The sequence below is a fragment of the Lampetra fluviatilis genome, chromosome 46 (assembly GCF_964198595.1).
Source record: "Lampetra fluviatilis chromosome 46, kcLamFluv1.1, whole genome shotgun sequence".
In the NCBI taxonomy this organism is placed as follows: Eukaryota; Metazoa; Chordata; class Hyperoartia; order Petromyzontiformes; family Petromyzontidae; genus Lampetra; species Lampetra fluviatilis.
Window position 1 is genome coordinate 6,486,082 of NC_136320.1, and position 11,770 is coordinate 6,497,851.

Consider the following 11,770-nt stretch of genomic DNA (forward strand, 5'->3'; position numbering starts at 1 on the left):
AGTGTATCTTTACACGCTTTCTATTAACTCACTCTGTTGTCGTTGTTGTCGTATCCTCAAATCTTGTAACTCAATTTGAACCCACTTCCCAATGTGGTATCGACCACAAACTTGGTATACCTATGTCATACTGATGACAATACTATATTCTATCATAAAAAATAAAAATATATATTTTTAAACGATCTTTTTACACGCTTTCTATTAACTCACTCTGTTGTTGTTGTATCCTTAAATCTTGTAACTCAATTTTAACCCACTTCCCAATGTGGTATAGACTGCAAACTTGGTATACTTATGTCATACTGATGACAATACTACATTTTATCATAAAAAATTTTAAACTATCTTTTTTATATGTTATGTTTCGCCTTGGGTCTCATTGTCCACGCTCAACTGACGTTGGCTGTAAATCACCACGGTCCCCAACGTTCTGGCAAGCTTCGGGGGCCACTTCCTGGAGTTCTTCCATTACTAGTCGGGTACATTTCACTAAAGCGTGTTTTTTTTATACATATTACTTATTTGTTGTTTTGTTTTGCCAGGTAAGGCCCACCAAACTATGTGGCTCTTTCTCAAAAGCGACCTGGCCATCGCGAGTGATAGCTCCAAACGAAGTGGTGGCCGATCATCTCGTGGGCATTTATGGCAAACATTTCATCTTTAAAACGCGTGTTGATTCTAAATGCGGAGGGGAAAAACCGGAGGACCCGGCGAAAAAAAATCCACGCGACCATGGGGAGAACACGCAATCTCCAGATATACAGCAGGCGTCAGGGTCGGGATCGAACCCACGACCTCCTGTGTACCAGGCGAGCTAATTAACATTTCGCCACCGTGGCACTGACCGGTGAAGTATGGTCAAACAATCCGCCACAAACCGCACCGCATGGGGAGGGCCTCAGTGACAAAAGGGGACTGCACAGAAGACGTACAGTGCTCATTTGGGCTGTTGAGTAGATCAATGTCATGGGAACAGCACACACGGTTATGCTGTACGCTCTCGAATGGTGCCGTCTTCATTATGCAGTACAACGCAAGCAGAACCTCCTGAAAAGGCTCTTGGGAATCAAACCACTGCTTTATAGAGGCCCACCCCCACCCCGTGCTGTGTCGGTCAGGTTGTTTGACCATACTTCACCACACTGGTCAGTATCCATTGGCAAAGGTGGGCCCAAACCGGTCAAGCTCTCACTACCGATGTTAGCCGTGGCCCCGGGAAGTCGAACTCAGGACGCCGGGTTCGTAAACGAAGTTGCGCTAAACGCTGCCCGCACCGGCTCGTCTCACTTGACACGTCGTTGTTTTATTTGACGGCGTTTCTGTCCTCGTGTTCCTCGTCGTAAGTTGCACAACAGGGAAGGAAGCTAAAGGCGCAGGCCTGCAATTGCCGTGACTCACTCCACTGCTGGCTTCAGGGCACCACTAGAAGGCGCTCTGCAGAGAGAACCCCTCCTCGAGACGATATTCTTAGCCCAGGTGGGAGTACCCACACTTTACCCCACCACACGCGTACCTGCCGATTGACCATCTGCGGTTGTACTCAATTAACACGGGCGGAGTTTGCAAAGTGGACACCGTTATTAATTTATTTTCAGTAGTTTACAGCAGAGGTCGCAACCGGGTACCCGATACCCGTACCCTACCCGATACCCGGCTAGCCGTACCCGGCCGGGTACGGGTAGCCGTTTGCGACCCTGGTGCGGCCGGGTACGGGTAGGCCGTGAGTCACTGGCGAGTAGCCGTTTGTCACTCATTTCGGGTAGGGTACGGGTACGGGTAGGGTAAGGATACCCGTACCCGGCCGGGTACGGGTACCCATTTGCGACCCTGGTGCGGCCGGGTAAGGAATCAAAACCCGTTTGCGACCTCTGGTTTACAATGAAGATTTACAAAATAAATGATGTGCACTCGCTATTCCTAATGTGGAGGGGCGAAGCAAACCCCTGCCCCTCCCAGATACAGGGCGCTTCAAAAAAACGTTAACACTTGTGAGAATTTGCAACAACAACACGAGAAATGTGGCCTCCGAGCTCTGGAGACCACCTGGAGAAGATTCCAGGCACGCGTTGACAATGATGGCGAACAAGTGTAGACTCTGACTTTTTGAAGCCATTAACATACATTTTTTATCATGTTACAGTTTATTATCCACTCGGCCATTAAAAACGATAGTCCCGTATAAGTGTTAATAATTTTTTTAAGCACCCTGTATAAAAGTCAAACTCCGCCGATGTTAATTACGTATATACTGCTGGGAAGGACGGATTGATTTCATCAACTTCACTATTGTTTCAATTGGATAACCATGGGTAGTGTTTTTAAATCGATTATAAAACTATTCAACTTTTTATTTTATTTTACCGGGTAAATTAAGGCGCACGGAGCTAAATAACTCTTTTTTCCAAAGCGATCTGGCCACAAACGATAGCTCAACAAAGTGGCTGATCGTATGTAAACGCATAGCAGCCAGTGGCGGCTCCTGCAAAATCTCTCAGGGGGGGCAAATGTCTGGATGATTGATAAGGATAAGGTCCACCCATGCAATGAATAAATTAACAGCTTAAGCATGTAAAGGCAACTTCACTTCTTTAATATTAATGAAAAATAAAGTGACTCTTACAATACATCTTGTTTGTTTATATACTCACTATTAATACAATCCACTCGTTTCTTTTATTAAAGATTCCACTAGGTGGCGACAAATTATATTGTTGGATGAAACGTGCTTACGTATGATGACGTAAGCACGTTAGTGCGAGCCCTCCCGGAAGCCATAGAGAATGCATTGCAGCGCCCCCCGTTCGAAAAAAAACATCTTTGAATGTAAGTCTATGGGACCACTCGGGGCGATTCTCAGCCGTAGTGAAATCGCCCAAAAAGAGGCGGTACTCCACAGAACGTGACATGACGCTGATTGGACTATATCCAGAGGCTGACAGTGACGGCTAGCGTGACTCTGTGGTTGAATGACATTGGTGGTGCGTCGCCCAATCGCCCTAATGAAGAAACCGCCCCTGATAGCAGCCAAATACGATTCTAAAATGTTGAAATAAAAAAACCCGGGGGAGCATCCGGAGAAAACTCCACGGCGAGAGAGTCACCGCAAACCACAAATATAGAGCAGCAGGCGTCAGGCTTGGGTTCGAACCCACACCACCATCCTGCAAATCAGGCGAGGAAGTTAACATCTCACCACCGCGGTGCTAACCATTACATCACGCCCGTCGTGTTAATGGAACTCTGACTGGACGTGTTACTTCCGATACGCGGTCTCACGTCGGCTGTGGAGAACTGAACGCGCTCTTTGCGAGATGTCGACCCCTCCCCACCACCCCCCTCTGACAGTTACCAGAGCGGTGGTGTTTGTATCCAAGGGTTCAGTTGCTGGAGCCCAGGTCAATCCCACGGGAGGCCGAATATCCACGTATTTTAGCAAGTAAATAACACTGGTCAACACACTTTTTTCTGGCATAAGGTATTCCAACGGTTGTAAGGTAATTTTGGGGTGCTGATTCCAAATCTGGCATCAGTTTTTGTCTATCACATCAGGTTTTTGAGATATCAAATATTGCATTTTCAATAAAAACTGCAGAAAAAAAATATTCAATAAATGTGGATATTTACATAAAATTATATTATAAACACTCTATCCTAAAAATACAGCACCATATTTTAACACTAAAGCAGTCACTGACTCGCAACAGCTTGCAATCATAAGTGACAGAGTTAATTTCGGGTAAAATTAATGAAAATGGGGTATGCCGATAGCATAAAAATGAGATGTGAGAAAGCAAATCTGAGATCCGATTTGGAATCAGCACCCTGAAATTAGTCTAAAACAGCTGCAAAAGTCCAGGCCAGAAAAAAAAGTTTTTTTTGTTGACCAGTGTAATCATCAACACCACAATTATTATCGTCATTACCACGGGGGACAAGGACCCAGATTGGCATTGTTTTGTACGTTGAACTTCTTTCGCGCCGTACGTAGCCAAGAGCGCCTATCACAGGCGCGCGGGGGGGCAGGGCAACAAACTAAAAGCACAAGAAACATTGTACCATGTAACCATGATGGAAGAGGATCAAACGGGGTCACCGCAGTTCGTCGATGATTGGCGAGCCGCGTGCGTTGGGATAAATTGTGGGTACCTCTTTCAAGGAAGCAAAGGGGCCGTCCATAAATGACGTCACGCAATTTTGGACGATTTTAGACCCCCCCCCTCCCTTCGTCACACGGCGTCACAAAAAGTCAGACCCCCCCTCAAATATGACGTCACAAAGCTCTGCCCCCCCCCCCCCCCCCCCAAATAAAAAACATGCTCCAAATCGTTCTTTGGTTCTTTCGGTAAAGTCACGTCTAAAGATAAAATAATAAATTAAATAATAGCATATTACGACGTTTCGATTGCAACACAAGCAATCATCATCAGGCATAAAAGAAATAGCAACAAAAATCTAACTAGAAAACTATAGACAGACATACAAGCAGACAGACATCACAAGGACACACAGAGAGAGGACACATATCTTTAGACGTGACTTAACCGAAAGAACCAAAGAATAATTCCTGCAATCACGAAAGCTCCAAAATTAAGAATGCTTCAAATCGCTTTAAACTATTGTCATTGTAGTGCGTATTTAATGTGGCGCTGCACTCTGATGTTGTAGGAGAAAACATTTATTAAAAAAGTGTATTTAATTAAGTAGAATGTGTTGTCTATATTTATTTAAAGTTGCGCATTTTGATGTGACGTCACATTACTCCCCCCCCCCTCCATCCCTCGTCACACATCGTCACAAATGTCTGACCCCCCCCCCCCTAGGTGCGTGACGTCATTTATGGACGGCCCCATAGACCAATTACCCCCCCCGCACCCCCAACAGGACTCCTCTCGAGTGGAAGCCCCTCCGCCAGCAGTGGTGTGAGCAAGCGGATTGCAGGGCTGCACCTTTAACGTTTTAATAACGAGACGGGGAGCAGAGAGAGAGAGAGCAGTGAGTGCCTGGAGGTCTGTGCACACACAGAGCTACGTACCATCGGCCACTCCGATCTCCATGTACAGTCACGGCGACAGAGTTATCCTTCTTTTCACATATCGGTGGAGGTAACTGTGATTTTAATTATATCGATACGGTGGTCACAATTGTTATGTATTATCAATTCATTGCGGGGAGCCGGTGGAGCGGTTGCGCGTTGGTTAGGGAGCAATGTGTCACAAAACCGGTAAATCCATCAGCTGGGCAGGTGCCTACTTACTCACCCCCAAGTAGCCTGGTGAGCTAAGATAATTTTAAAAAATGAAACAAATTTAGCTATTATCAAATCATTGAAAAGCCAGATGTTGGGTGAAAGGCGCTTTAAAAGTGTCAAATTATTTCTAGATTTGAAGTTTTCGTGACTGCAAGGATCCATCCTCTTTGGTTTTTTAGGTAAAGTCACGTAGGTGAAAACAAAATAAAATAAACTAAAAATAAAACTAAATTAAATCACGACGTTTCGGAAGCAACACACGCATCAGTCATCAGGTGTGACTGCTCCAGCAAAATTGCTGTACGCTACAGTAATTCATTTAATTGTTTTATTTTAATTTTATTTTGTTTTCACCTACGTGACTTTACCGAACAAACCAAAGAGTAAGTCAAATTATTATTAAGAGCGCACGCACGGAAACAACACAGGAAAGGCACGCGCATACAACATCAGGTGTGCTAGATTCACCACACTCGTGGCTTTAAAAACACACACGCGCACTTTCAACAATGCCACTGACATGCGGAATGTCAACTTTTCTCACGAACACTGGGTGAGAGGGGGGGGGTGCGCTCCCACGTGCTAACTTCAATGCCGTGAGAAATGACCTCGTGACGCCCGTGTCCACCTACTAGACATCTGTGAACGAAAAGAGCTTCACAGCTAATCGGACCCCCCCCCCCTGCTGCGATCTAAATAAAATAAAAATTCCGAATCTGAAATTGGGGAGCGTTGAGGTTTCCCCAAATGCGTGGCCGTGATCTCACGGGACGGGATTTCCAGCGCCTACAGAACTGTCCTCCGTCGCCCGGTCATATTTGAGCGTAGATTTGAAGCTTTCGTGACTGCAAGGATTCATATTCTTAGGTTTTTTCGGTAAAGTCACGTAGGTAAAAAATTTAAATTAATAAAAGTTAAATAAAAATAAAATAAAAATCACGACGTTTCGGAGGCTTGTGTGATTTTTATTTAATTTTTATTTTACTTTTATTAATTTTACATTTTTACCTACGTGACTTTACCGAAAAAACCTAAGAATACATATTTCAGCGTTCCGCTGACAAAAGAGTGGGCGACCAATTGATCGTCCACCGCGATAATAGTCGCCCGCACTTTCCCGCACCTCCGATGCAGCGCGGGTTGGCGACGTACGGTGCGAAAGAAGTTCCCACGTACACGCACGCACACACACTCGGAGAATGACCACGTGAAATACAGAGGCCAGCGCCGCGCTGAATATTCCACAGGCAAACGTCAACTAGGCCAAGACTCATAGAGAGGAGGGAGGATACTGACACAATTAGCGCCGGTAATAAGGGGATCAAAGGGGCAATATCAGCCCTGTTGGGAAGGGAGGGTTAGGGAGTTGTAGCCACCCTTAAACACACACCCCCCCTCCTCTATATTTTTGTAGTCAAGTCAAGAAAATGTTGGCACATCCAACACGCAGTGATGGGGGCTTTCTTTCGGCCGTTTTGTCAGATGCACACAGCAGGACGCGAGACGGACATCGGCAAATGTGGCGTCATCTCGGCACACTCATCCTCCGTCACGTCTCGCATTTGTTTAGAGTTTGTTAAAGAATGACAGCGTGACAAGGCACCCCCCACCCACCCACCCTCACCCACTGAGCTTTGTATGTTTTATGACAATAATCCACAAGCCCCTACACTGTATCAATTGTCAACATCACTCGGGGCGGCTAGAACTGCAGTTGGTTCTAATGCCTTTGATGTGTCCGATAATCGTGACTTCTGTGATAACCATCACAGAATGAGTCGGGCTATCAAGCCACTCACTGCTGTTACGAGCCTTACGGAAACACAACAGTGTGTTGCAGTAGCAACTATTTGGCACGTTTCGTTTACGTGATAAAGCTTACTTATTGGCTGTGTCGGGTGGTGGTGAGTTAACGACAGATGGATACTGCGGCGACCTTAACCCATAAAGCCTTTATTAGCAGTAATATTGTCCCTGGCTTGTTAAACCTTTAGAAAACATGGCTACGACTTAAGCTCCGCTACCTCGATCGGAACCAACATCGGAATTGTTCCGCGGATTGCACTCTGCACTTCGGGGGATAGGGGAAACCTTCCAAGGAGGAGAAGAAGCAGCAGATACCGCATCACACGCGGAGAGCCGCTTGTACACAGACACAGCGAGCAGGTGACAACACACCTTGCGACTGGAAATAGGCGATGGAATGAAGTGCGTCTCTGTCAGTTGATGTGTCCCTCATGTAGCTATTCTTTCAGACAATACTGTACAGCTGATCGTCACCGATACATCATTCCGTCGCGAACCCTTTGCCTGCCATATATAAAATCAATTGCTTTTTCCGTTCAAATTATGTTTTGAGATTTCAGTTTAAACAACAACAACAACAACAAAAACAACGGCTGCCAAAGAGCCGAAAGGGGGGGGGGGTGGGATGGGATCGCCAAAGAGCCGCTCATATACGTTTTGCCGGTCCCACACACGGGACCATCGTTACACACGAGGCCACGTTGGAGTGGCTGGACAGCAAGCAGCAGCAGCAACAGCAGCAGCAACAGCAGCAGCAGGTGGCTACCGCGTGCGTAACCGCAGCAGCGAACGACGCGTACCTTCTGGCGTTTGCGAAGGGCGAAATTCTTCCACAGCAGCAGATAGAGCTGCGTGCGGCCTCCCATCGCCTCCAGCCCCTTCGTCTCGGAGCAACGCTCAGCTGTCACGAGCCTGACCCAAGGTGGTCGGGTAAGCGGAAGGGTTTTATTACCTGGCCGGAGGGAGGGTGGGTGGGTGGGTGGGGGTAGGCAAGGTGGGGAGGGCAGGGGGTGACGTGGGGGGTGGAGGAGGAGGAGGGGGTGGGAGGGTTCGGAGAGGAACTACACCTGGTACCGGTTATTACCGAATTGGGTTCTGTGGAATCCGCGTGCCGCCTACTCGTAACTCGGCTGCTATCCGCTTGCAATGCCCTTCAAGCGAACTGATGAGACATTTGGCATTCCGGTGATGAAACACCTCGCCAGCTCGCAGATTAAACAAGTGCGTGAAACGCTTCCACGTAATGATACCAGGGCGTTGTTTGTTCACCTCGTTAGCGCATAGTAATGCAATGTAGTTTCCCACCTAATTAATACATAACGACAAAAAGAATCTTAACAAATTTGAGGACCCATCACGCTCATCTGGGATTTTTCACCACTGCCTCGGAGCGATCAAGGGTGAACAATGCCACTTCAGTATTTCTCAACAGCACTGTGGCCCTAAAAATGTAAACATAAATGCAGGTGACATACTGGGCAATGGGAGCCTTCTTCAAAGCATTGTGGCAAATTCAATTTTAACCGGTCCTGATATCTGGACCTTCACCAACCCATGCTGACCAGTGCGGTGAAGTATGGTCAAACAACTCCCGCGACTGATAATTAATGCATCTTGAATTGTACGGATGGTGAACTTATTTCGCACCGTACGTACTACGTAGCCAATCGTGCGGGGAAAGGACAACGAACTAAACGCAAACATAAGGCGCCCAGGATGCGTTCATCCAGTATTAGATTCACAAAGGGCTGAATATGATGAATGAGCCATGGTTCATCCACTGCTGGATGATGGTCTCTCGCACCTCTTTACCATCCCTCAAGGTCTCCTTCAAATGAGCTGTTCTAACCCTTCCATTCCTGTGGTGGTCGTCCTTTCTGGCATGTCCTCTCCTTCGGTTGCCAATTCAGATCACCAATATCGCCTGCTGGCCATCAGTTGGAGTGCCACGGTGGCGAGATGTTAACTATCTCGCCTGGTATACAGGAGGTCGTGGGTTCGATCCCTGACACCTGCTGTGTATATGAAGTATGTGTTTTCTCTTTCTCCGTGGGCTCGTGGATTTTTATCCGGGTTTTCCCTCCACATTTCACATCAACATCACGCGATTAGAGTGTTTGGCTGCTTTACATTTCCACGTGATAAGCCACTTCGTGGAGCTGTCATTTGTGGCCAGGTCGCTTCTGAAAAATAGCTACACAGCTCCATTGGGCCTTACCTGGTCAAATAAAAAAAACTGTTTAGTTTAAAATAAAAATACCTCTCTGTAAATGTGTCTTGCCCTCGCCTGCTTAACTTTCTTAACACTCAATGTGAAGTCTCTCCAACTTGATTCTGTTATCTGATCCATAGCATGTTCCCCCGTGATGTCTTTCAGTGTAATTCCAAAAATGTCAAAATGAAGGTTTGAAATACGTTTGCATGTATCGCAGTACAATGCTTATTATTTAACCTCAACATGAACATTTTCGTCCATTAGCTAGTTTTTTTTTCCATTTTGTAAAAAGTAGTATAATTCACGTTCGCCTTACTAATGCAGCTACTACAATGATGTTATTACGAACAAGTCTTCCCTCTTAAGTCGTGCATTGACAGACACGGTGAGCCAAAATCGGTTCGCCAGGTGGGCATTTAACGTACGGGCGATTAATAATAACATTGCTCACCGCAAAGACTGACAGTAATTACCGTCTCATTACTGGGGATCCCAACACGAATGTGCACACAGTCCACAATTGGTCACGCGCTTGTGCGTGCGTTACGGGTTGAGATGTCTCCATAACTCACAATGTGCGTGACACAAGACGACGATGATAACAACAACAACAACAACGATATTTTGTTGTTGTTGTTGTTGTTTGAGTTTTATGAATCTCCAGTTAAATAAATACACAGGCACGCACCGTGGTCTCGGTTAGTTAAGAAACCCTAATTAGCGGAGACTAGCCACACTTGCATACAAAACCATTATCGCAGCGGATCAATATCCGAGCGTCTTCATCACGAAATCCAACAAATGAAACAACTCAGACCCCCCCCCCCGCCCCACAACATTCCCCACACCACTGAATGCGGTACAGTTGTTGCCATTTTTATTTTATTCGACGTGAGGAAGACGGAAGCTTTTTAAAAGGATTTTTTTTAAAGAAAAATTTAACTTTAAAAGATGAAAAAAGATGGAAGCTTTGAACCGCGCTTGTTTAATGCGACGGAGAGAGATACACGGAAGAGATGGAGAGAAGAGAGACCGGCTCACCTGTTGATGCTGACATTGAGAGGGGGGGAGAGACGCACCTGGTGTCTGTAACCTGAACCCAGCAAGGGTCTCAAGCCCCCTCCCACCCTCCCACCCTCCCACCCTCCCTCACCTGTTCAAGTCGCCTTCTGCCCCTAACATATACAGTGGCGCATCAATGCAAAACATTTATCCCGCGGGCAATTATTGTAAAAAAAAATTACAACAGGTTCGTTATTTGGTGTGCTGCTGTTGATGTTGATGATGTTTGATGCTTATGTTGATGATGATGTAAATTATGTTGATGATGATGCTGATGATGATGTTCATGATGTTGATGATGATGTTGATGATGATGATGTTGATGATGATGTTGATGATGATTTAAATGATGTTGATGATGATGATCTTAATGATGATGTTTATGATGATGTTGCTGATGTTTATGATGATTTTGATGATGTTGATGATCTTAACTTAAAGCTTTCCTGACTGCAGGAATTAATATTCTTTGGGTCTTTCGGTAAAGCCACGTAGATAGAAAAATAATAAACATTAATAACAATATCACGACGTTGCCTCAGCAGCTCTGAGGCAACGTAATGACGATTGCTTGTGTGGCGATCTTAACGTCGTGATATTTATATGTGTTTATTTTTTTATATCTACGTGGCTTTACCGAAAGACCCAAAGAATAGATGTTGATGATGGTGTTGATCATGATGTTGATGATGCTGCTGCTGTTGATGATGATGTTGAGCATGATGTTGATGATGCTGCTGCTGTTGATGATGATGTTGATCATGATGTTGATGATGATGCTGCTGCTGTTGATGATGATGTTGATCATGATGATGATGATGTTGCTGCTGCTGTTGATGATGATGATGATGTTGCTGCTGCCTGCGTTGGTAGCGGTGGCACAAGCTGAAATGTAGCCGAATCAGTGGGATCACAAAATCGGATATGACGGGCGGGGGTGCTGTTGAAGCAAGTGGATACTTTAGTTCACCCTTTTTGCCATAAAAAAATCGACTTAACAAAAATATTTATCGAAATTTGGGACGTACGGTTTCCGTGACGTCACAATGCCACTCTCTCTCTCTCCCCCACATCGCACCCCCCCTCTACCCAACACCGGCCCAGCCCCACACTTGCTATGCTGACACAGCATTTATATTTCCAGCAGATGACGCGTGGCGATAATCTAACGCAGGGGTCCTCAAACTACGGCCCGCGGGCCACATGCGGCCCGCTGAGGACATTTATCCGGCCCATGGTCACTAATTGAGCTGCGCTTGTGAGCACTGATTGAGCTGCGGTGGTGAGCACTCATTGGGCTGCGCTGGTGAGCACTCATTGGGCTGCGCTGGTGAGCACTGATTGAGCTGCGGTGGTGAGCACTCATTGGGCTGCGCTGGTGAGCACTGATTGAGCTGCGGTGGTGAGCACTCATTGGGCTGCGCTGGTGAGCACTG

The 11,770-nt window shown here is 46.2% G+C and overlaps 1 protein-coding gene across 1 annotated transcript in view; it reads right to left on the reverse strand.

Moving 5' to 3' along the window:
* Positions 1–7,923, reverse strand: part of LOC144947723 (phospholipid-transporting ATPase ABCA1-like) — a 73,883-nt gene extending 65,960 nt beyond the window's left edge. The window contains exon 1 of the mRNA XM_078877042.1: positions 7,858–7,923. Within this exon, the coding sequence (XP_078733168.1) occupies positions 7,858–7,923 (66 nt within the window). The remainder of the gene's footprint in view (positions 1–7,857) is intronic.
* Between the last annotated feature and the right edge of the window lie 3,847 nt (positions 7,924–11,770).